This window comes from Hirundo rustica, chromosome 1 (genome assembly GCF_015227805.2).
Source record: "Hirundo rustica isolate bHirRus1 chromosome 1, bHirRus1.pri.v3, whole genome shotgun sequence".
Lineage (NCBI taxonomy): Eukaryota > Metazoa > Chordata > Aves > Passeriformes > Hirundinidae > Hirundo > Hirundo rustica.
In genome coordinates this window covers 126,823,605-126,851,200 of record NC_053450.1, presented here as the reverse complement: position 1 = coordinate 126,851,200, position 27,596 = coordinate 126,823,605, and the positions used below count along the sequence as shown (strand labels likewise).

At 35.9% G+C, this 27,596-nt stretch overlaps 1 protein-coding gene across 7 annotated transcripts in view; it reads right to left on the bottom strand.

Moving 5' to 3' along the window:
* CRPPA (CDP-L-ribitol pyrophosphorylase A) overlaps positions 1-27,596 on the bottom strand; it is a 122,441-nt gene that overhangs the window by 89,692 nt on the left and 5,153 nt on the right. For all 7 annotated transcript variants that reach the window (XR_009208433.1, XM_040082285.2, XM_040082257.2 and 4 more), the window contains exons 2-3: positions 25,421-25,700; positions 7,903-8,052 (exon numbers count right to left, since the gene is read on the bottom strand). Coding sequence is in view for 6 of the 7 variants with exons in the window: in XM_040082285.2 (XP_039938219.1) it covers positions 7,903-8,052; positions 25,421-25,700 (430 nt within the window). In the remaining variant the exon portion in view is untranslated. The remainder of the gene's footprint in view (positions 1-7,902; positions 8,053-25,420; positions 25,701-27,596) is intronic.

Genomic DNA, 27,596 nt, shown 5'->3' with positions numbered 1-27,596 from the left:
AGCAAGAGATGACAATCTAGCTGGGTGGCCTCCCATATGTGGGATACCAGGATCCTCACTCAGTATTCAGCATTTTCAGAGCCTGTGCCAAACAGGTGATTCTCATGGATACAGGACACTTACCAGGGCAAATCCAGTAACACAGTATTCTCATAATCCAATCTAACTTCCAACTTGAGTATTTGCATTGTGTCTCCTTAACACACACCTTCCAAATTATATCTGAAGACAAAATGCCTTTTTGCTGCCATACAGATGCCAAATTTCACCCATGGAGTGGAAGCTTTGCACCACTGCAGCAAACAGTTCCAAGAGCTAATATGTGAATTTGCTAAATTCTTTGAGATCCTACAGGATGAGGAGTGACATAAAATGGAAGTAATTATCCCATTAGCAACCCCTCTTTTTTTTGCTTGTGCAAGGCATTAGAATCTCTCCAAACATTCTTGTGGCAGAATTTAATTAGGGCAAGGTGGGGATTCAGACAATATCCTGGCTCTACCATTGCGCCAAAGAACTAATCAAGTACAGAGCTATCTAAACGAGCACTGTTTTCTCCAGACCACCAATCTAGCCTCACTTTTTGAATAGAAGAAAGCATTACTGACCCAATTACTTTCAGCATATTTACCCTGAAAGGTATTCTTCAGAACTGGGTAGGCTTTAAGCATAGTAAAATTATTTATTCCTCTGTGCTCTTCAGGGCAAAATTTTCAGGGTTAAAAGACGCCAGATGAAATAACAGATCTCTTGGGAAAATATCTCAGAAAATATCTCAACCTGCAGACTATACAAATTAGGATATTGATTTGGTTGAGGTTGACAAACCTGTAGTTAAACAACAGTCTGCATACATCAGTCTGACAATGAGCGGAGAAAGCCAGAACCTCTGCAAAACTGCACTATTAAAAAATTTGTGCCATAGCAATTTTGCATCAACACAAGAAAAAAATCACTAGCTTCCAGCATACAATAAATGGAACATAGCTCAGGTTCTATTGAAGTTTCAAATAAATATTTCTTTTAAAATGTGACTAAAGTCATAAAATCAAAGCTGAAATGGACCGCAACAATGAAAGGCTGCTGTTAATAGTGTGAAAATTCTCATATTAGAAGAAATAGATTTTCTTCTGACATTTAGGAGTACACAGATTTCCTTGTCAAATCGTCATATGTAAAATCCTAATGACCTGTGAACAAATCAGAAAGGCTTCCTTTTGTTAGATTATTTCATATGCTTAGATTGTACATTGAAAAAGTCACAGATATTTGCCATCTTCATACAAGTAGTATACAGGTAATTAAAGTCAGGGCAATTAAAGTCAGGACTAGGAATTTCAAAAAACTGTTCAGCTGAGTATCCAGCTTACTTGGACCAACCAAGTAGGTAATTACACTAAAACCGTAATTACCTGTTATATAGGCAGATGGAAGAATGCTGCTTTTAGGACTCCATACAAAGAAGAACATTGGTTTGTAGTACTGTCTTCATATAAATCAAACTACAAGATTACTATTAGTCTAGCCAGCTCCTGCCTAATTCACAAATCACTTCTTGATTCAGTATTTCAGAATACCTTTAACGAGAAGGAAGGAAACCTATAGATGTAAACTGGAATGCAGATTTAGGATAAATACAATAAGGATGTTACATGGCATATATTTATAAGACATGAACATAAAACTATAAACTACAAAAGTAAAGTGGGTGACCAGAGCCTGGGGATGTGGAAAAGGAAGTGGACTTATACACACACACGGAGCATACAGAAACTGCAAAATCCATTTGAATGAGGTTAAATTATCATCCTTACAACCCAATACACTTTATAAAAGATTCCTAATGCTATTTTTAAAAAAACAAAGGCCAAGAAACCACTCAGTACAACTTATGCTAAAATCTATATATTTTATGCACTGTTTGTCATATGTTTAAACCAATGGTGATCTCTTTTTCAGTGCTTTAATGCTACAAAAAATTAACAGCTCTGACCCATATCACTAATGCATGATGGAATAGAATCAGATAAAAAAATTATCCCCAAGTGAATGCTTACAGGAGATAAAATATTAAGTTGGTCAGCCTTGGTGACTATTTACATGCCTTGATATACACAAAGTTCCTATTTGGTGAATGTTAAAAATAAAGGTTGAGGTGCCTTGAAGATTCATGTATCTTTAGTCTTGGCAGGGGGATGAGAAGCATTTTTTTTCAGGATTTCAGCACTAGAATTAAATGCCCACATTTAGTCTCACTTATATCTTGATCCTTCAGCCTTTTTCTGAATCAGACCCTTTCTCCCAAAGTTCCCAAGGTTTTAGTCAACAATTTGTCTACTACCGTTCATCTAATCACTTGTTGCTCCAGGCAATAATAATTTGACAGACATTGATGTTTTTAACAAAGAATGAAGCCACAGGAAAATACCCAAATCAGTCTAGACATTTTGCCTCGAAGGACTTTGCCTGACCTATGCCAAAATATTGCTAAACTCCTACAGTTTACTCCACTTCCCTGCTACAGAGGATAGTAAAATGCTTTGCACATGTTTGAAAAAGAATCCCAGTAATGTTGTGCCCTTTCAAAAAGTACTTTAGAAGTTTACAAAATTCACATGGAATATACTCCCTATAATTTACATACAGAAAAGACAATACTTGGAGAAAATACTCTTACAATAGCCCTAACAATAGCCAACTTCCTTTCTCACTCTGGCAAAATGTTCCCTGAACATCTCCAGGGGTTTGTTAGAGGAGAACCATTTCAGGATTTCCTTTTCTTCTACTAATGATCAGGTTGAACAGTTTGCAGACTATCTCTTCTCCCCATCTCCACCCAATCTGTGGACATCTTGCAATGATTTTTTGGAGGAATGGAAGAACATCTGCCTCCCAGAATTCAGCATCAAAGTATGTGCATGATTCTCTCTGACACACTATTGTTTTGTATCTTGTCATTACTACGTTTATATATAGCCATACCCTCTTATGCAGGCAGATGCTGTAATGGCCCATAAGTAAATGTAATGGCTTAATAGCCAAAGAGTGGTTAATGTTGGCAATGAACAGATACACTAATTTCATGTCGTTCCAAAAAGTACTAATCTCCACATATTTTCCACACAGATTAGATATAATCCCTAAAATCAGACTGATCTGTAAGGAGGTTATAGACATGAATCAGAGGAATGTCTCTAAACATGTTGAAGCTCATTCTCCTTCAATGAGTATTCCTGCTTCCTGTTGCTGTTTTTTCGTTGTTTTTTTTTTTTTTTTTTAACTTCACCTTCATTGTTCTGATTAGCTAAATATAAACTCCATACTCTGCAAAAGGTCTACCATCAACAGATGATTAAACTAACTCTATATATAATACAAACATTCCACCCTCCCCAAAAAGTGTGTATTTCTTGCAGTAAATTCCCATGGGCACAGCAGATCTTGAGGAAAATTATAAGATAATGTATAAATGATCAGCAGGAAAAAAAAAGTGTATTTTTTTAAAAATAAGATTCTTAAAAAGCTATCCCTTAATTTTGAATTAGTGATCAGACTTTGCCATACACACACATATGAAGGATTCCCGCAGAATAGCATTCTAACACATCCTGCTATTTTTTCAGCTGTTTGTAGCTACTCCCTCTCACAGGGTTCTCGGTCTCCCTGGACTGGTGGCATTGGTGAGCAACTCTCTGGTGTTCCTCATATTCATGCTGACAACTCCTTAACCATTGTATCATCTTACCAGGGCTGTTTGTTTGCATATCTGACATAGAAGCTGGTCAGAATCTTCTGCCTACCACTACTTTTCTGCCTCCATTTTTGGTTGTTTCTCTTCCAGATCATGAAAGGGCTTTTTAAAGTTTTCTGTTACTTTTCTTGCTTTAGCAGATACATTTCAAGGGTTCAATGCTTTGAGTATTTCAGCCTTTATATTGTGGTTGTGTTGGTTTGTACAGAATACATGACATGACACAAGATGCTTTGTGTTAAAGACAAAAAAAACCAAAAAAAACCCACCAAAACAAAAACCCCTTTGAGACCTTTGTGCATTTCACAATATGTCAAAAACAAGTATTACAGAAATCAGTCTCAGCCTACTCTGATTAAAGGAAAATGTCAGTCTACCTGACTTCCTGATACTCTAATTCTTTTAAAAGGTACTGCTCCAGGGAACACTTGACTTCTGGTAAGTGAAGCCTTTTCCCCACCCACCTCCTCCCAGGCTTGCAGGATCATACTTCACATTTGTTCCTATTTAAATTAAGAAGTGGAACAGAAACATGAAACTACCTTAAGCAAAAATGAGCAAGTCTGGTCTAAGGAATCTGTCCCTTATTTGCTATCTGTGGAAGGGGTGGATTTTCAATTAACACTTAAACTTTCCTGATTTTCCTTGGGACTGATAAAAATAGAAAAGAAACACGTATTTTTAAAGATCAGGAATTTGTTATTAACATAACAAAATAAAAATAATTTTTTAAAAATTCAGTTGTCTGATTTTGTCCCAGGTAGTTCAGAATTGAAGTAAATCATGGATTCTGTCATTTTCTTACAACTTTTCCAGGGGTTTTACTAGTTATTAGAGATTTGCATTTTTGAGTTTAAAGTTTTTTGTTTGTCCATTTACCGTGGTTTATTACATGGTGCAGGAAATGAGAACTCACAAATTAGGACACACTGAACTAAGAGCAGTGATGCAATGTCACATTTATCCCTTTAACAAATCTATAGGTCCTTTTACCTAAAATCCCAAGGTAAAAACCTGGGTAACATAAAGTCTCCCACCTACAAGATCCACACTCACTGTAAATACAGTTCTTTCTCCCCTTGCAGTTGTTTGCGTTGGTCACTTGTCCACCCTGAGCTAGATACACACCATACAAATAAAAGTTGTAAACTTTTATTAAAAACTTTTAACTTTTATAAATTTTATAAATCTAAGAAATTGTATAAATTTGCAAGTTAATAGTTATGAAGTCAGAAGTCTTGAAATCATAACAGTTAAAACAGAAAGTAACATCTATCTGAACAAAGATCTGTTTGGAATAAATGTTTTAGGCAACAGGGAAGATGTAAGACTGAAAATTAAATTAATTGCATCACAATGAAATGCAGGTGAAAAGCCTGGCTGAATTTCTCAAAATCTCTCCTGGATTTTTGGCACCAAATGTAAAGGGGATTCCCTGCAGTACAAATACATTTAAGATACTATTGTCAATCAATCTTTGGTATTTGTACATAAACTTAATTAGGAGGAGTTTCAATGAAGCATGTATTTTCCCCCAAATCATTACAATCTTTTTTTTTATTTGAGCAAGAACTGGAAAATGTTTTCTAAAGAAATTACTTAATTTGGTAAAGATCATACTATTTTTTAAATATATATTTTAATACTGTTAATACCTTATTTAATTCTACTTCTAGATAAATCTAAATCAGCAATAAAAAGAGAAGGACCTCCAGTCTGATCTGCCCAGATTGCTACCAGACAAGAAGAGACAAAAAGACTGCAGATAGCAAACCTGTAAGGGTCAGATAACTGACCTTTAACTGAATTTCTCAACATTGTGGTCAATATATCAGAGATCTTACATTCACAAACTTATCTGCAAGTAAACAGTCTAAACCTAACTACTCACATCAGATGGTGCTTTTAAATAGAGATGGAGTTTAAAAGCAGTATTCCACATTATCCACAATGTAACTGAAAAGCCTGTGTTACTTGAAGCACTAATTCAAATGGACAGTTTCTTTCCAAGGAATGCATGTTTGAATGCTGTTTTTCCCCACACTGTTGTTGCATAAAGGTCACAACTGAATAAAATACACAGGCATGGGATCACGATCCCAGGAGGAGTCAGCCAAAACGAATTCCATTCCCAGCTTCATGAATGACTTCCAGCATGAGTAACAAACTTATTTTCTCTTCTTTGTTCAACTGTACAATGATACTTACCTTCACCAGGCTGTGGATATGTTAATATTTAAATCCCTTCACCGGGGATTATGGATATGTTAATATTTAGGAAACATCATAAGCTGCATCCCTTCCTACAAAAATCTGTCCTACAGTAGCTTGACGAGGTTTTCCAGGACAACGATTATCTGTCTTTTTTTATTTGTTTGTACAGTTCCCAGAACAATAAGGTCTTAATCCTCGACTTGGACAGCTAGACACCATTGAAACATAAATAATTAGGAAACAATATGAGTTGAGAGATTTTAGCAAAGTGTTATACTTCCCAAGGGTACAGGCAGAGAGCATTAAAATGACCAGAATTTAGCCCAAGCAAAGGAAACTGGGGACAAGAAACCATAGCCTTGGTTGCCTCTAACAACTTTGGTGGCTTGTTCTTGAAAGAGCAGGGATACAAAAAAGAAGACTGATGGAATGCATATGTGAGAAAAAAAACTCCATTCAGAGGAGTGTAGGAACTGCAAATATAGTTGTCTTTTGAGTAAGGCATTTAGGACAAGAGCTTTTTATGCATTTGCCAGCTTTACCATATTTGCAAATTATAGGCAAACACTGTAGAAAAAGTACTGGGTTGTTTGGGGGATGGTGGCTGCAAGAAACAGTGCATAAACGTGCAATTTGCCAAAAGAAACACACATCAAAAAGGGTTGTATAACCAACAGTAGCAGTTGTCTCTTGAGATGTGTTCTTATGCACATAGAGGCTGCATTTCTCATTAATATACCCACTATATTCAAGATAGAATCTCAGAAGTATCAGCTGTGTGTCACACACTAAGAGCAACCCCCTGCTTCCTATCTGAAGCAAAAAGGTTGAAGCCCATGCAATCACTTGAGTAGCTCTTCATTTTGGATAGTCCTTCATCTTCAGCATCTAATATCTTCAAGTATCAAGCATAAAGGGTATGACATGGAATTTGTGCCAACATTTCGAAGGAAAACAATTACTGAACAATTAAGTAACAGCTTCTTCATTGCCTGTCCTCACATTTTTCTGTTATTAGTGACTTCTAAGCTTTGTACTCTCTGAAAGTATCAGAAATTTGGGCTTGTTTAGAATTGAAAGACTGATGGGGAAGCATGACTGTCAGCATTAACATGAAAAATAATTCCTTCCAAGTGACAAATGAAGAAATGCTCTGCTTCCAGTCAGTCTGGAAGATACCTGGAGGACAGGCAATTTCCACAAGGTGATGAATGAAAAGGAAGTAGAGTGTTGAGGCAAAAGGCTGGAATGTTTCCAGTAAACTGTGAATGCAGGGTGGGGCAAATGAAAGCAGTCTTCAGGGCAAATTAAGGCAAAAGAATCAGGGTTTAATACATTACCCACAACTTTAATTTTCCTGAATAAAATTAATTTCAAAGCAATATATTAGGAAAAAATGAAAAATTACAAGAGAGACAAGTAAACATTATTTTCAGCCACTAATGGAAGAATATATAATACACATACAACAAGAAACAAAATAAACATTTACATAGATGTAGCAAGTTATATTATCTCAGTATTTTAGAACAGCCTGTATGCCACTAAATTACTATAAAATGTCATTATTACACTGTGCATCCAAAACACTTTGGTACTCTCAGTCAGCAATGCATACTTTACACCTAACTTTAAACATATTATCTCAGTCATTTAAGTAATTTATTCAATGCACAATAAAAATTAAAGAAAATTTGTCTTTCCAGCCATTTAGACCCATCACCCCCTCTTGTATATGAAAGTTAACTAACAAAATTTTGAATAAATTAGAATGATAAGGCTTTTATAAAAGACTCAGAAGTAATATATATACAGTTTGATGTGATCTGAAATAGGTGCTGAAGCTCTCTTCTTGAAAGATGACAAATAAGGTTACCTTTTTTTCTTTTTAACTGAAGTAAATGGAAAAAAGGTCTTAGAAAGTTTTAATGTCTTACCTGTTGGTATGCTTCATAGATTATATCAAACAAGAAAGCCTGAGGCATTTCACTCGCTCTGTACCTGGCACGTTCCAGTGAGTGGTCCAAGCAGCCATCAGCAGCAGAGGCAATAACAGTAGAAACTAAAGGACGGATTGCTCCTGCTGCCTGTGGAACAAAACACAATGAGAGACCTAAATGTTATCAGTATTCATTTATACCACAAAGCTTTGTCCAAAAAGCTTGAAAATTATTTTTTTCCTTCTTTATCTTTTCTATTTCTCATAATCCATAAGTCATACAACTCTGTATGAGACTCTCAAGATTAATGTAGCAATGGAAGATTGTGTAAAAACGCTTTGAGGGACAATTTACCAAAAAAAAAAAGAAAGGTAAGTCCTTCATAAACATCTGTACAGATCTGAGAATCTGAGATGGTCATTCTTCAGATTTTCTTCTCTATACATAATAGGTGGTTTCTGTGAGGACAGTTCTAGGCCTATTCAGATAGCAAACAGAGCAGACAAACCTGGGAAATCTTGACAATCCACAGCACCTTTTGCTTTCACAGATCCCAACTTGATCTAAACAGATCTAAACTGATCAGAACTAAGCTACAAGAAAAGTTGCAAAAAACTGAGCTTGTTCCTCTGTGTTGAATTCACCCTGTGAAATACCAAGTAACCACATTTACCAGTGAAATCAGAGGGAACACAGCATATACATCTGAAAGTACTCAATATTCAGCAGCACTGTGCTGCAGAACAGATATTTAAATGCTTATATTTCAGTTTTAGTTTTGCTTAGGTTTGAAGCCAGTAAACATATACCTTTGATTTTTTCATCAATATAAAGTATTAAAGACCTGTGGCATCTCTGAAACAGAACTCTCCTATGTGGCTTTAGGCATTTTGATACCAGAGAGTTACCCATGCTTCATCAGCAACTTACTGAATGCTCACATGCTTTGGATGTAGCTTAAGCCGACTGGGACAAGAGTGGTCCATACAATAATGAAGAAAAGAATGAGATGGCAGAACACTGCTTACCAAGACACAGGGCAAAACGCCTCCCCATCAACGCTAACCACTGAGAACAGCATCTTCACGGTATACTGTTTATTATCAATTTTAATTCTTGAATAATTGATGCTGTTAATAACTGCTATAATAACTGTATCAAAATATGCAGAATTATCCATAATTTTAAAACAGTATACCTAGAAAATCATTCCCAGTGATGAATTCTGACACTTTTTATGGCAGCCACAGATTTTCTGAGGTTTAGTTGATTTTGACACAGAAAAAAATAGGTCCGTTATCACATATGAGCAATTTTACTTATCTCTGTTGGTAAATCCTGCCCTAATATATGAGTCCCATCCATTCTTAGATTTCTGACCTCAGATAATCATAAAATGGCAGAAAAAGACAAAAAAGGTTTTGCCCTCTCAGAAGAGAAATAACAAGTTCTCTTCCTCTTTTACACTCTAAACAATAAAACAAAGGTGAATGCAGTCAGCGTGTTGAGCACTTTATGAGCTCTAAACTACAGTTTCTCAGTCCATTTTTTTACAGAATGAATACAGACATGTGAACCAATTTCCCATGCCCAAAGAGTTATGATATGTATGACCAACCAGAGCAGGATGAAGGAAAAGATTCAAATGATACATGTGAGAAGAGAAATATCTGAACTACTTTCTCAAAATCTAAAAAGCACTTTTTCTTTCTAATACATGGAAAGAGATACCTATACAAAAACTACATGGATCAAAACGCTATCATCCAAAGGCAAAATGTGGTACAGGAAGATGAGTAAAAATTATACAATCATGTAAGAACTGTCTGTAAAGAATCTCAAGAAGTCATCTAGGCCACCTTTCTGTCCTAGGCAGGATCAATTTTATTTCTGTAATAGAAAAGACAAACTGAGAAAACTAAAGACCAATATAATTTTAGTAATATATCTGTGTATTAAATGAGGTGTAAATTTAATAGATGTACTTAGAGCAAAAGCTGTGCATAGCAGAAGTAGAGAGACTAAATTATCTGCAACTTGTCCCCTTTCTATTTCCTGTGATTCAAGGACGTGGATTATTACATCTATATCCCAGCTGCTGGGCATTTGGACTATGTTATTTTGCTCTGCTGTCATATTTTAATTGGTCACACACATACACATACAAAATTATAAAATTAGAAGGTCATGGGAAAAGAGAGAGAGAAGCATGCTATCCAGAGTTTTTCTGTAATTAGCTATATATTTGGTTTTTTGTTTTTTTTTTTCTGGAAAGCCATTCCAGAAAGCCATTTAGCAAAAGAGGGTTCCTTAGGCTGATCCAATATTTTATTACAGTTTTTAACAATCCTGTCATGTTACATTTTCAGCATAAAACAGGCTGGAAGAATACAATGTGACTTGCGTAACCAAATCTCACAAGTGAAACATGCACTCTGAGGAACAAAAAAACAAACTGCAATTCTAAAAAAAATTGAATACTCAGAATTATGTTTTTAAAAGAACTCTGAAGCACATTGTTTTCTTGCCATCTGGTTTATTGCACAATAAAAATTATGAATATCTGTATTGATATCTTTGTGACAATACTGAACCACAACTCTTGCTCTGCTGAGACCTAGCTCTTCCAAACAAATCAGAAAGACCTAATTTCTACTAAATCCAAATGCAACATTTTTTTTTTAACTCTGCAATTAACTTCTCAAGTAATTGAAAGCTTCATGGCACTTAACATTTAACAAGTGCATTTTTCAAACAACTACAGTTTTCTTTTACAATACTCCATAACTGAGTCCAGCGTGGCAGGCTGAGTTTTTCCCCCTCTCTTCCTGCCACTTCAATAAGAAATCACAAGTTGGGCAATAAGATTTCTTTCTGCATCAGGTTCCACTCAAACTATACCTGACACTGACTGAAAACATGAAATTAAATACAAAGAATAAGATTCATGGCTGACTTCTGATAACGCAAAGGAGAGAAATTCTGTGTATGCAGAAAGAGGATAATAAGCAGTCATTTGATTTCAAAAGAAAGCCCCAGCTTTTACATCAGAAAAGGACAACTCAGTCTGTGACTGAAAGCAGAATGGAGAGCTCTAGTACTTAGTAAAGCCAAGAAGTTTCAGCTGCTCAGAAAACCTTCATATGACAAAGAGCTGCAGTCCAAAAGCCCCAAAAGCCGAGCTTGAGCATACTTGCTAAGGTGCCGCACTGAGTGAATACCTTAAAATCCTGAGATAAGATACAGAAACTGATTGTCTATTTTGCTTACTACTGGCTCACTTTCCACAGGACCTTTCTGTCTCACAAACACACATGGGCTCACTCAACCAGATGATGTGACCCAACACAGGGCTGCATTTACCACCTCAGCGATACATAAACATTAATTCCTAAGGGCACTTTCAGACTGTGAAAATGGGATCAAGCAAGGGAAAGCACTGGCCTGTGGCCCTGCGCTGTTTTCATATGGCACAAGAGAGCTGAGTCCCAAACACAAGAAGCTCTGCATCTGCAATACTGCTGGCGACATCCCTGAGCTGGTATAAGCCAACAGAGCTGCCAAACCCATGCTGGCTTACAGAGACCTCACCACACATTCTTCTGCTTCCAAAACTGGCTCATTGTATCTCCATTCATGGTCTAGGCATAACATTTTCCATATAAAATCAAAAGAACTGAGCTGTGAGTTTTGTCTTATATACAGGCCAAAGAGGGGCATACTTTTAAGATACATGGCCCATTCTGAAGTACTCCTTTCTGGTTATCATAAACCTCCCCCTACTTTAAAGTGCTTTGTACTTTAAAGCACAAAGCCTCTCTGAATTCCCCCTAGCAGCCTTGCAATGAACTGAGTGGGGAATATAGGAATTTAAGACAGGGCTACAAACTACACTTTTTCATTCAGACATTTAATAATTAGGGCAGAGTAAAGACAATAATACAATAAGGCAGTATTGTAGCTAAAGGGACTTTTGTCCCTGATAATTGTGGGGTGTAAGTGAAGAACACAATCATTCAGCTACTGCACATCTATTCAGTTACGACAAGCATTTTAATCTTTGCAAGGGATTTCTATGTTGGTTTTTGTGGTTATAAATCAGTTGGAAATTTTTATTTCCTTATTAGTAAAAGAGAGTATATACTGAGTTTCAGGTATTTGGATTTTATTTGCTCTAATTTGAGAAGCATTGACTTGCTCTTTATGTCAGGAACGCATAAGGATCTGGCCCAGCTCTCAGGCAAGGTTCAGACATGAACTTAAAAATTAATAAAACATGGAAAATCTGTCCTCATTTAAAATGATAAGTACTTGCTAATGTCACTGTAGTTCTAAAAATCTTTTTTGCACTTTGCATTACCACACCACAAAATATAAATCCTGTGAGTCTAAAGCAAGTGCCTGGGTCTTACACTGACATTTCCCTACTCAAGAGTACTTGTGTTCCAATTTCTAATAATTTTGAGCCAGACCTCAAGTAAGTTTGCTTTCAAAATCATACAGAAAATGCATCATACACCCTCCCTGAATGTGAAGTGGATATTCAACAGATAGTTAAACTGAATTTCTTTAAATGCCCACTTCACAGCCTTCAAGCCACTCTACTTCAAACACAGTCAAGCACTAACCTTGGCATGTCCAGGAAATGCATTTCCTTCCCCCATTTTTGCATATTTGGTTAAATAAATCAGTTAAAGTATCCAAATATGAGTGACCAAGCTCTTAAAATACTGTTTCATAGCATAACAGACATTGAAAGAAATACCACCAACTGGGCAGTTTGCTCTTGCAGACAAAATATTGGAAGAAAAATCAACCTTCTCATCTATGACTTCCTTAAAAATGTTAAAATGTCCTAAGAATGCAGAATTCGATCAACTTCAGGGAAAGTGACAGACTCCCACCACTCAGAAACAAGCTTATCCATTGATCTGGTGAAACTGAACCCCTTCCAGATGCTTTTAGAAACAACAGGTGTCTTTTATGACCCATTTTAAATTGCACAAATCAAAAACATTTACAAAAAGGTTCTAAGTCTTGTGTTCATGTTTTTGCCTAACCGCCTAGACCACAACATGCATCCAAGAATTAAAGATGCAATGGTGACAGAAAAAAAACCATAGAAAATGAAGTTCATGAGGAAGGCTAGCATAACAAGGTATCACAACTGTTTTCAGCAGATCCAAGGTGTACTAACACCTTTTCACTAAGCAGTGACCTTTAGGATCAGACAACACAATCAGTCAAAGAACTGCTGAATGCAAAAAGTATTAAAGACATCTTTTCTTACAAAATGAAATATGAAATTTTAGATCACAAAAGCCGACACACAACATAACAACTTGGCTAAGATAACGCAGTATCGTTTACTTTTATTGAATATTCATAAATAATTAAAATTCTCATTTTATTTATAATAAGGTAATATTAGGTAGTAAAATCCAAAGAGAACCTAATAAAATTTTCAAAGATTAGGGAGGGAGATGGAGCTTTTATCACAAGCAACAAATTATCCAACTTACAGATATCGAAAACACAGTGCAGCATTCACTCGAGACCAACACTCCCCACCTAAAGCACAATACACCGAGAACAATTTATCAAAGAGCCAAAAACTCCAAAAGAGCATGAAAACCAACATGCTTCGCTGATTTGGTCATTTGGGTTAGCCAATGTTGAAACAGAACAATGCTAAATAGCTGCAAATCTCAACAAGTTGAATGACATGAACTGGGAAGAAAAAAAAGTTGTAGTGGCACAAAATTCTTACAAAAAATGCAGAACTACAATTCCTTTTGTTCTAGAACTGCATGGTAACAAGCTTAGATAACCACAAATCCTCCAGGCTGGCCTACTAAAAAAAAAGCATGCTATGACTTTGGCACACTTACCTTGTAAGTATTAGTTAGTATTACCCCAGTAAGCCCAAAGTATTAATGCAGACCCCAAAAGTCTACTCAAACAGCCAGTGTGGAACCCTCAATTTCAAGTGAGTGGGAATGATAGCCTAAAACTTTACAGTCTAGTCATAAATGAGCAAAGCCTTCCATCTCTCTAACATCACTCCTTTTCACTTTTTAATTACACCAAAAATATTTTTCTTCTCCATTCATAGCCTGTCTCCCCTGAAATTCATTTTCTATGCTATCTTCTCAGCCATCTAGTAGCATTAAGTGCATATTTTATGTTTTACTTATTTAATATTTTAATCATCCCGACTAACATTTTCAATGTTTTGATATTACATAGGAATAGGCCTGATATGAGACATAGAAAAGCAAGCCATTGAGTGCTAAGTTTAAAAGAATGTTCCTATTCTTAAGCTTTTATATGTTTTCTCAGTATTCATATTTATAAATTTTAATTCTTTTTTCAGACTTGTTTTCAACTCTGATAAAATAGAACTGAAGCAAGACTCAAAAATAATTTAGCCACCCTGCCTTAGAAAAAATAATCTTGGCTTACATATATACATTGAAAATTGAAGTACGTTAGAAATACATTTTCATAATTTCAAAGCAACTAACTTCTTTGAAACTGTATGCTGGAGATGGTAGAGCTTGCCACACTTAGTAGGACAACTATATTCATCTTGGAACACCATTAAAGTCAGTTTTATAATTGTGAACTTGGTAAACATACAAGCAATTTTATCTTGCTTTTCCATGAAGACAAGGATTGCATTAGGACACTGGTGAACTATGTAACAATAACAATCAATGATAATTTAGACAAGCTAGGTATCTAACGGTTTACAAATATGTCCTAGAATGGTTTTTGTTGGGTGAAAGACTATTTGTATGTTTCCAAACACTACCATCACATAAGAATTTCAGTCTAAATTAGGTCTGGCTATGGACCAGCAAAAGAAGCTCAGAATAACTATGATTAATTTCTTCTCATTTTATTCCATCAAACTGTTTCCACATGTTACTACAGGGAAAGTATTCTTTTACACAGATCAAACTACTTTCCAGGAAGGGCATTCACAGCCATCTACAGTATGAAAAAAAATTACAGAAATAAACACAGTATCTTTGATACATGAAACAGGTAGAAACCTGCATTTCTGTTCAGACATTTGCATTGAAACTAATTGTATCTACAGTAATCAACCTATTTCAGCTACACTCAGTAATTATCATTTAAGTTAGAAGAATTGCTCTACTGAAAGATTTCTTATTTCAAATTTATCAAACAAAACTTTCAAATCAAAATTTTAAAATTTAATTATCAGATTAAAATATTTCACATATTTAAGAGGATGCTCTTTTCAGATTTCTTCTATATCTAATAAAACAAAGGCATATAACCATTTTTGTAAAATAAAGCAATTAGAGAATTATTTCTAATGCACATCTAAGGTATAGCATTAAAATACCATATCTTAACCTTATCATCTTACATTTTGTTGGGGTTTTTTTGGTTTGGTGGTTGTTTTTTTTTGTTTGTTTGTTTGTTTGTTTGTTTTTTGTTTTTGTTTTTGTTTTTGTTTTTTTGGGGGGGTTTTTTTTGTGTTTTTTTTTTTTTTCTTTTCATTTTCTGTATTTTGTATCCAGCTCCTATTTAGGACTACTTGGTTGTGTTTTTTTTCCTTATAACCAAAAGTCTTAATCTATGAGACGTTTTCTGGTTCCAGTGCAGAGATGGAAGAATTAGGGTATTTCCTCTTCCAATCTACAGAAATCCTAGCAAAACAACGCTATTTCAATGGACATAATGGAGGCAGAAACAAAGTCAAGCCACCATGCCTATACAGAAGTGCAGTTGAAAACAACAATTCAACTATGTGAGCAAAGTCTTCTATACTTAGGTGTGAACACTTGTTCAAGTCCAAACTAGCCAAGCTTCCAATCTGAACTATTACAAGCCTGCACATAGTCCTCAGAGTTCATAACCTCATTCTGCACCCAGAACCCACCTACTTTCTGGATAGCAAAGCAAGGCAGCAGTTTGGTTGCATGGTTTTCACTCAAACCTGTCACCATCTGTCCCCACAACTTATTCTGTAAATGTCGTGTCCAAAAGACTCCCCAAATCAGCTGCACACTTCTCTTGAAGGACCAGAGATACAGCTGGAGTCAGCTGGAGTCAGTCCTGGAGTCAGCCAGGACTACAGGACAAGCAAGATGACTCAGTAAAGAACACTGCACCACAATAAAGGTAGAGGTAGTCTCATTAGCATGCAGAAACATAAATTTGAGTCCAGGGCATAGCATACTTTCACCCACACTCACACCCAGACTCTCCCATGTAGCATAGACACAACTTATGTGACTGTGCTGTGGTGGGTCCAGGATTCCTTCTACCTATTCCTTCTACTGACAAACAAGCACGATCTGCCATGTGGGCTGTGTATCCATTAGAAATTAAGTCTGAAGAAAAAGGATTACCTTCTTTCTGCAAGGATACCTTCTGCCGGTATTTTCTTTAGCAAAAAGAATAATTCTTAAATTACCTTATTTTGATATTTGTTGGGGAAATTAAAAACAAAACAATAAAAAACTACCCAAAACCCAAAATTCGTAATCCTTATGGCTATGGCATGTTTGATTCTCATTACTGAGCACTAGAATTTCTTTTATGTAGGCAGTATCACCAGCCAGTGCAATTTCAGCTATCTTGACACATTTGCACTGGCAGCTTTTAATTGCCCAAGGACAGAACTGGTTGAAATGTTTAACAAGCCTAGTCTTACACAGGTATTAAACCTAATCATCTCTACACAAAAAGAAGGTTAATTAGAACACATGTAAGGAGTTTTGAAAACTAGGAAAAAAAATCTTGTATGCTAAACTTCACCTAATTTCCTTAAAGTCTGTTTACCCAGCTGGCTAGAAGCAATAGTCGAACTCACTACAACTGGGCACATGTTAATCTTAAACCAACACCAGGAAGGAAGAAGTTATAATTGTGTTTATTCCTAGCTGAAAGAGAGGGGATGTTTAATCAGAAATTTAATATACACTTTGATCCAATGTTAATGCGCTGACACTATGTTGTACATTGAAATGACTTCAAAGACATAGGATGCCTTAAACAAATGTAATGTATATTTATGACACTGTTTAAGAAAAAGAAAACATTTCTTCTAATGAGGTCACCTTTATCAGAATATACTATCTGAATAACTGGGGATAGCACATGTACATGAAGACATGTCAGAGCCTCAATTAGCTAGAGCAAACTAAGGAAGATAACAGCAACTGTTGCTCAAAAATTAAGATCATGCATGTTCTTTTTTAATTTACATAATTTCTGTTCTTTTGTATTTAAAGTCTTTATTCCTAAACATCAGTAAATATTGTTTTGGTCTTATCAACCACATACTAAATTCTAAAGGTTTTTCTGTGGAACAAATAAGATTTCTCAGAGAAAATAAAAAAGATTCCCCTCAAAAAGACAGAACAATAGGAATACATAAATGAAAAAAAAAAAAAAAAGTAGATAAGTAGATGTTTCAAGCAGAGGAAATAAGCAGAACTAGATGTATCACAGACTACAATTTTTAACACACAGTACTGAAAACAAGCTCAAAAATGTAGCATAAGTGGAAAAGAAGCAAAACCAAGTACATATGCACTAAGAAAAATAGAAGAGTGGTACTGCAAACAATGATACATTTATGTGAACGTTTGATTTCATATTGAAATTGTAGTTTTTAAAATAACAGATTGAAAGTAAGTTGTAAGAATGTAATTTATTTTGTTCTTGTATCCTGAACTACTGACATAAATTTTTAAAACAACAAAGCATAAAATTACAAAAGTTCACAGGATGAAACCAATATACACATTTTTAATGTGTCAAACAAATTATATAGCATTTCTTCTAGTGCATTTTTATCTGTGCATTCCTTGTGAGAATTCAAGAATGATCATGGAAGTTAGTGTTTTCCACAGATACAATAGTACAGTACATTTCATAAAATGTATTTTGTCATATCATTAGCCAAAATAATATGACTTAATACCATAATCGACATTATTTAACTTTGTTTTTGTCACAGTGCTATACCTGGAAATGTTTAACAACATGCTCTCATTTAACAAGACTTTTTTTTCTTCTAGATACATTTTTTAATAATATTTTAAAGTTTGGTATAGAGTCTGTATAATGCTACTAAAGATCTATATTAAGTATATGATACACACCATCCCTGACATCCCTCACCTAAAAAGCAGCACGTGCTGGTGCAGAGTTTCAAGAGTTTCTTATGACCCATTTATTTTCAGTTGTCAGCAGCAGTTGTGCATTATACACAATTACAATGGATTCTATAAGACGCCTTATTCAGCCTAAGCAATTCAAATATTTCAAAGCAAATCACACGGCCAGTAACCCACCATCAGTTTTCAATATTTTTTGAAGCATTTTTAATCATACTTACACCTCTACATTTTGGCATTCATTCAACATAACTGAAAATAAGATGAGCTACTGGCATTTTCTTGTTCTAACTTGTGCTATACTGCAAATCTAGATGGCAAAATTTAAACAAAACATCCACTCTAAAAATTAATGAAGCATTAATGAAACAATAATTTTTGCCACTAAAATTAACAAGACTGTTTATTTTACTTTGACTGCATAGTATTACCTTCCACTAACAAGCAACGAAGCACAACTTACAGTCAGCAAGACATCTTTCATACCCCAAATACTGATTTACATTGCAAAAAGCTATCAGTGAGCATACACTCTGCCACAAAGGATTTCGCATATTACAATAAATCAATATAAGGACAAGTTAGCACTTGTACTCAGTGGAGCAGAAATTTTGAAGCAACTGCAACAGGAGTTAAAATTGTTTTTAGGGGGTTTATACTTAAAGAAGAACACTTTTCCTGTAGACAGCGTGCATCATTACAAAATCATCATCATGACGTGAAGGCTATTGATCCACTGCATATCATTTAACACATGATTTGCATCATTTCATGAAGAAGAAAAAAAAAATCTCAATGTGTTGTAGGAAAACTCTTGCACAATTTAATCAACCAAATGCAAAGCTGCGATGTTTAATTAATAACTCTTTTCCCACGCATAAACCAAACCCCAAAGGCATTAGAGATTGTGGTCACACAGTGCCCTAAGCAACTCTGCACTTGCTTATCAAATGTCTTTGTCTCGTGAACTTGCTCAGCTGCTTCTCTCAGAACTGCTCGTGCCTCTCCTTGCAGGAAACCTTGGACTCAAGTTTCTTTACCTTACAGTCCATTAAATTCAAAATTTCAAGTCACCTCTTTACACAGGCTTCATCTAACACTTTCTGTTACCAGGGGCCTTGTAAAATGGATCATTACACCTTACTGTGTCAGTTTGGCTTAAATTGTAATTTTAATACATGTATGTATGGATTTGATACCTCACAAATTCTCTCCTACATGCTCCCAGGCTCCTCAAGGCAGTTTTAATTCTTTTTGTACTACAGCCTACTTACTTCTTGGAAATAGGAGGATAAACACAGAACCAGTCCAGCAAACTATTACAGCATATGAAACAGGCCAAGTTGGCTTCCAGAAGCTTCACCTAACCTGCAGGTCTGGTGTCGTCCTTGCCACAACCACCCAGATTATAAACTCAGCCAAAATGCAGCTGAAAACCTTTCTGCTTGAAAACTCAGATATTCTTTTTTTCCAAGGCAATATTTGGTGAAAAGGAGTAAAATTTACATGCTTAATCCTTAGTCAGAGAGGTATGGCTAAGAACCTCTTCCAGATTTTGCCATGTAGGAATTGCTAGAATGATCCAAGGCCTTTATTCAGCTTCTCACGCATGCTGGACAAGATTTCCCTTATTTTAAGGAACTATTCTGTTGCTGTGTCCCTCACACCTGGCAGGCGTTGACCACAGGCTAGCTCAGTGTTGCACTGCGGCAGCGTGGATCGGTTGGGGTTACAGGCAGGGCGAGTAACCTCCTCCCAGTGGATTCTTGGTTCCCCACAAAGGCGAGTGGACCTGATGGAGTTACGACTGCGGCGACGGAAAAAGGGTCGACTCTCTTGAGCAGGGTAGAAGGTAGTTTATTAAGGGGAGTCAGGCAAGGAGCTCCGCCTCAGACCACTGCTGCCCAGAGAGAGCAGAGATCACTTGCGGCCACTTATAAATGGGGGAGGATCCAGGGGTGGTGACAACGGGTCAGCCAACCAGGGAACACGGGGGTGTAACATGGGGTGTCAACTTCTGAACCATTAACAAATCACAGGAGGGGAGGAGGGGATTCCCCGAGCACCAGCCTATCACTCAACGCCTCTCCTGGATCTTTCCAGAATCCAGGGAAGGGTCTCGAAGTGACAGACAGGGTGACCAAGAGGAGAGAGGGGGGATTGACAGGGAGAGGTGCAGGGAAGGAATGATTGGCATAAAACATCTGGTTATATAACTAACTCATAAGGGGGAAACTATTACAGAACACAGGGGGGTACAGTGGACTGAACCATTACAAAAATAACTTATAATTCTTACAAAAATAACTTAATAACTCAATAAAACAACTCTTGCACCACTACACTATTCTTTAAACTTTTATCTGCTGCAGGAAGGAGAAATCTGGGTGCTAAATAGACTTATCTTTGCTAAAGGTTGCTTCATTTCCCAGACATAATAATATAGATTTTAACTAGTCTCAAATGAACCACAGTACCATATATGTTGCTTCTCTAAATTTAAAGGGATACATTTTATAGATATTACATTAAAATGACCTCAACAACCACTTAAGTACAGGAAACTATGCTCAAAATTTATTTTCAGAATAAACTAACCCTATATTAAAAAAAAAAAAAAAAAGGAAGGTTAAAAAAATGCATGTAGACCTCCAGAAACTAAAAAGTGGCAGATTAAGCTACCGTTTAAAAATACTAGTTGTGTTAGTACTAAGCTGGTTGTGTTAGTACCACACACAAATGAGCCAAGAAAAAAGGGAGAATCTAAATTCTAAAGGGAGAATTTAAGTATCTGTCTATGATTTATGTATTTCAGTTGGGTGAGCTGCACCCTTCATAACAAATGCAGTGAATCATCTAAGCCACTTAAATTGAGACTGGTAAATGACAGAGCTGTTTTTCCCCTTACCAATGCCCTCCCACCAAACATTATGCCTTGTTAGGACTAAGATTACAAGTATTTACTAATAATGCATTAGTTCTCCATTCAACACAGAAAACAACTAACAATTTGGCTGAGAACATTTTAATTTCTATGGGACCAAAAATTCCATAAGCTATGGAAACAACACTATGCTTTCAATAGTCATCCATTAAAAAGGAAAAACGCATTGTATAACTCCTTTTTGTACAACAGCAAAACCACGCCTAATTTCATCATACATTCAGGGCTGCTAAGGAGCTCCTGATATTTACAATAATGTCAAATCATAAAATAGTTTGGGTTGCAAGGGACCTTCAAGGGTCCAGCCCTGCTGCAATGGAGCACAGATGTCTTAAACTCTGAGTGAGATCAGGTTGCTCTGCCTTGTTCAACTGGACCTTGACTGTTTCAAGGGATGGGGCACCCATCATCTCTTTGAGAAAACTCTTCCTGTGTTTCACCACCCCACTGTAAAAAAAAATCTGTATCTAGTCTGAATCTACTCCTTTTTAGTTTAAAATCATTACTACTTGTCGTATTTCAACAGATCCTGATAAAAAGTTTGTCCCCATCTTTCAAGGACTTGCCCTTGGTAAAGCCATAATGGCTCTCTAATTCCCTCCCTGTCCTCCATATGCCTTAGTAGGCTAAAAGCATGTAGGTCTTAAAATGTTATTTTATTCTCAATTTGATGAATAACACCCCTACAATTCATTACTAATTATTTTTACATTGACATTAGTCACACTCCTAAAGTACAAAACTCATTCCATTCATGTCAAGATGGTAATAGCAATAGATCATCAGTTCTTGATTCTGTTTTTGCACAGGGGTCTGACAGGACAGTGAGAGCCCTGCAAAGCACCAAGCATACAATGAAAGCAGAACTACTGAGAACACAGGCAGAGGATAACTCCAGATGACCTAGTGTATAAATATGAATCAAAAACAGTCATGTAACTGATGCAGCCTTTGCAGCTGGCTAAAATCAGTCTTTGAATACAAGGAAGAGGACAAAGACCAAGTGTAAAATATTCTATATATGGCACAACCATAGGAGATAAGAAAATAAAAAGATATTTGCTCCAGAGAAAAAGTGCAAAGAAAAGTCAGAGGGGGCAGAACCACTCCAGCATTCTGTCCCCATTCAAGCACCCCACACCAGATCATCTTATTTATCCACCCAAGTCTTCCTTTACTATCAGTGAATAAAAAGAGGTGGGTTTTGGATTGCCACTCAGCGAGTTTTGCTAATGTATCTCAGCAAGCACAGATAGCAAAATAAGTGGGTGAAACAACAGGATCCACAGGGGTCCATGTTTTCTGCTCCAGCCTTCTGCTACAGCAAGAGTGATAATGGCAGCAGGAGAGGAACAGACTGAGCACAACATGTAGTGTTTTCTGGCTGGGAGTATTATTTTGACTGACTGCCTCTGTGTGAGTAGGAGTCCACAAGACTGAGAAGCACTGTACAGTTGTATTGGCACGTAAGCTTTGTTCGGGTCCTTGCTAAAGCTCAAAACAAAGTAATGATGTTAGACAGCTTCCAGAAACCAACTTTTAAGAATGCCATTTTGACTTAGTCCTTTCAATATAACATACTTTACTTTCAAATCTAGTTTATGTTAACTAAAGAAAAAAAAAAAAGTCTTTGGATGTGCCATCTTTTTGTAAACTTTCAATAGCAGAACTGACAAGTTCCTCCCCACCTTCCTGATTTCTTTTTCATGTAAGCATTTTTCATTTTAGTTATGTTGTTTAAAATGCAGTTTTGGCAATGAGATATTGCTAGAGGCTTTGGATTGATGCCTTCTGAAGCTTCCACTTTTCCCAACTTTTACTGGCTGTAAAGAATTTGTTTCTAGAAACATATAATTTTAATTGCAAAATTACCCCAAAAACATAAACAGAATTTAATTGGTTACAAAGTAATATTTTTACATAACCAAGGAGTTTTTTAGGGGGCTTAAGGCATAATTTATTAGTTCTGGATAAGGTAAACATTTTTATTCCCACAGGCAAATAACAAACTGATTAGTAAGTGTAATAAAACAGTTTATTTGTCTGAAAATTGGCAGCTAGAAGTGAAATAACTCACTTGATCAATTGCCATTTTAAAGAACATTAAAGCTTCTCATAATTATGTTATCTATATGGTATGCAGACATATAACAATACAGCATTACCCCTATTAACACAAGTCATTTAATATGATGTTTCTGCCAGATTTTGTACCTTTCTACATAATACAAGAGGAAGTAATTACTTTTTGTACTGAAAAATTTAAGAACTGACATCCTTTTAGATATGCAAAGAATTTGACCAGAGGAAGAACTAAACATGATAGCTGCTCTGGATCAATTTTTTTCTGATGTTCAAAACCATGCATACCAGTTTTGAGAAAGTCATAGCTTTCCACTTAGCTTTTCAGAATTCTGTAGTTCTCAAGTGGAAACAGCCACATGTCTCTGAAAAGGTGGTTTTCCAATTTGTTACATAAAACAAAATTCTTCTCATGTTCCTTAATTCAAGTACTTTATCAGGTAAAATCAATGACACCCAGCTGTAAGAGACTTCAAGCACACATCTCTCTGATGGCCCAAGCCTTGCTGAAGTCAGTGGATCTCAAGCCAACACAGAAAGCCACCACAGAGCAAATGATCACCACACACATTTCAGACAAACATTATGCGATGGAATAGACTATTATTCATGTACATAATCACCTTTTTGAGATCAAATGATATTTCAGTGATCCAGGTCAGGAAATAACCACCAGTCAGAAGCTCAGATGAGCTAGAATACACTGATTTGAGAAGGTCCATGGAGATTGCCTTGGTTCCCCTTACTTTTTTGTTTTAAACACTTTACATCCAATTAAAAAGAAATCCAGGAGAAAATATTAAACTGAAATCACAAAACTTTCAAGGAAAAAAGTGAACAAGTTAAATTCAAATGAGATATGATATACCTTAACATAAGCAAAGACAACATAAATGCATTCAGAAACGTTCAACCCCAAACCAGATCAATTAACTCCATTCTTCTACCATTCTCAAAGAATCACACTTAAAACTGATTTACAAAGAGGATTTATATTAAAGTCTTTGGCAGAGAATCAATTCTCTGCTAAATGCTATTTTGTGCTATATGAAAAATAATTTTAACAAGATTTTTGACCTAACATAATTTAAATTTTAATAACTGGAAACCTAGGTTCTAGATCACTGAATACTATAGTGCAGAGTTTCCATTTTATTGCCATTTCTTATTAAGCCTGTCTACAAAACTATAGGCCTACTAAGAAGAGGCTCAATATATTTAGATTTGCAACAATGGTCTGAGAGACGTCACATAATTTGATTTTCATAACAAATATTTTAACAAGCTATATATGTCACTTCGACACCATGAAGGTGTAGGAGCACTAAGGAAATGCCACAGATCATTCTTTGGACTCATTATTCCATTCTCAAAGTTGTGAATCACCTGTCAATTATCTTGTACCACATTTTCTGGGAAAGACAAGCAGCGGTACATTCTCCTAGTTTTCTAGGAGAAACAATCAGCAATCACTAAAAGTATCTGACTTCCATTTCAAACCATGTCCTAGAAGCAGGGAAGCATTATGCATCTTATTAATGGAGAATTCAAAAACAAATTAAAGATAGCAAATTTTGCAAACAAAAACAAGCCTGTGGCTAAGACATGATTTCTTTACATCTCTGACTCAGGCAGCTCATCTAACAGTTCCTCTTGTTGCTAGTGCATGCCTCTCCTATCCTTCTACTTGCATAACAGAACTTCTACCAACTCTTTCCTTTCATATATCACTTACTTTCTCAGAAATCTTTTTGCTTTCTGTGATTAATCCCAGTCCTCAGATGCAGTGTTAAACAGGATAATATCCAACCTACTGCTGGAGATGTCCCACTTACCCTGTTTCCCAGCAGTTTTCAATGCTTACATCTTCTCTTGCTGTTTATCCAGGACTTGCATATAAGTTTGAGGTGAAAGCACAAAGTTTGCAAGTCAGCCAATGCAGTACACACACTCTTTGGCTATTATAAATAATCAGTAACAGAACTGCTATAGCATTATGCGATGATTCTGCACGGAAAAAAGGTAAACTATCATTACATAACCTACCTTTCAACTAACAAATTGCCAATTGATTCAATCTCTTACTGACAGTCTCTATGGCAACAATTGCTCCCTGTAGCAAATAATACCTACAGCATTTAAAAAATGTCAACCTCCCCCACCTGACCTCTCTGTATAATAGGGAATCTGGATCCATTCTACTTTAAAAAAGCTCATCACACATTAATAATATCACTAGCAAATTCCTGATTTATCAATCATGATTTTAAACTGTACAGTATAAAGCACATTACAGAGTTGCATTGTGTATAATACATACCCCATGTTCTTTAGCAGCCATAACCACTTTTGAAACAATATCTTCTTCAACAAAAGGCCTCACAGCATCATGGATAATCACTACTTCTGGCTTCTGGACCAAATGGCTGGAAAATTCATTCTCTGCAAATACTTTCAGTCCATTGAATATTGATCGGTGACGAGTTATTCCACCTTCTACTACTGTAACTCTTTTGTGGCCATATTTTTCAATGATAGTCTTCATTGTTTCAATATTTTCAGGAGAGACCACCACAATAATGTCAGATATCCAACTTATCCTAGAAAAATCAGTACAAAACCAGAGAAAGTAGACATGAATGACTAAATAAAAGTTGATATATATGAAACAAAGAAATTCGTAACAACAAAAATTCAAGATGGCTAAATAAAGCATCTCTTGATATACCCAAGTCCACGTTTTTGTACTCCAGTCCTTAAGGGAGAGCTATAATAAATTTATGCCAATAACACCGGAGTTCTGGGAAGGGACTTGCTTCCAACAATCACTTTGTGGATGGGCACATTCTGATAACTCTTTGAAAGCCCTGAAACCATTTCTTACTCCAGCATCATTCCTGACTTCAAACAGAACTTCTAAGTCAAACAGTTTGCTAATCAGTTTCTAATAAACTGGTAAATCCTGTGGCCTGGAATACTCTATGTTCTAAGGAAGCACATGGTGTACAAGAGAATAAGACAATCGAGAAAAGATCTGAAACAAAGATCACTGTCAAGACAGGCATGAGCAGTAATTGACAGAATGGTAATGAATGAAAACTGTAGGATGCTAATATTGACAGGAAAAATTATACTAGTAGTTTGAAAAAAATACATGTATTTATAAACACAAAGATTTCTGCTGTAGGAAGCTAGAAAAATGTAAAAACATAGCTGTGCTAGTTAAGAATACTGTATCAACAACACATTTTTAGAGATCTCCAAGATCTTACTGTTGGTATCAGTCTAGCTCTAGAACTGAGGGGTTGTGGGGGGGGAAGTGAATGACCCACGGACCACAAGATTAAAACCAATCACAACTGAAGCTATGTTGAAATCATACTTCTGTCAAAGTGTCTAGGAACACAAATTCTAGTCATATGTGGCATACCATACTTCAACAGAAATATCGTAACTCAAATCCATTGTAGTGTCCTATTTTCTAAACGTCTATATAGAGAGCATTAAAAAAAAATTTGTTGTGTTCCCTTTCTGTGTCTTCACAGATGGCAGAAGAGCATTTTAGCATGTCAGACAAGAAACTCACCAGATGAGCAATGATTTAAAAAAAAATTACTGTGTTAAAATTACCCATGTGTAGCTTACACGTGCAGCTAGGGAGAGAGAGAGACAAGTAAGATGTACTGTCTCAACAAAAACTAGTAAAGCTATTGAAATTAATATTGCAGACACAAGAAGAACGAAGCTACTAAATTAGAAAAACCAGAGTACAAAATTCACACTTCAGAAATACACACGCTCAAGATACTGATTTCTGCAATGACCTACGAGAAGGCATTGCCTGGGAACTATTCTTACTTCGAAAGCAAAATTAATCTGTGTTACAAACCAGTTGCCTAGAACTAGATGAAACAACAGAGTATCTTCCACCTTATGTAAGGAGGGGTGGGGGGGTGGTAATTAATAGTACTCCATGGAAAACTATTTCAACGAATTGTAAAATAACTATTTAAAATAAAATAAACTGCTATTACATTCTTCAAAAGAAAAATACTTGTCCTTTTGTTCATTTTACTATTAGCAAAGGAAGAAAATACAGCCAAAACAACATATTCTCAGCATTATTTAAGTATTGAAATTGCTCAAATGTAAAATCTGAAGTCATGTGGTTTCAAGTTTCATTTCAACTTGTCACTCACCACAGGTCAATCAAAAGGTTTAAAAATCTCTCATACAATTTCTGGCATACTCTTATATTTAACTACAAAACATAGCACTTCTGCATGACTTCAACTTGGAACTAGGGCAAATTAACTGGATTCTTCTCAGTTCTTCTTTTAAATACTGAGAGTCAGTCAGTCATTTAACAAAGCAAAATTCAGGAAGAGCTATTTCACACTAATTGAGAACAAGAGCTCTGCATTTCAATTTGCAGAAAGACTGTGGCCTGACAGAAATTGGACAGTCTGCACTGTCACTGTGCAAGAAGAGCACTG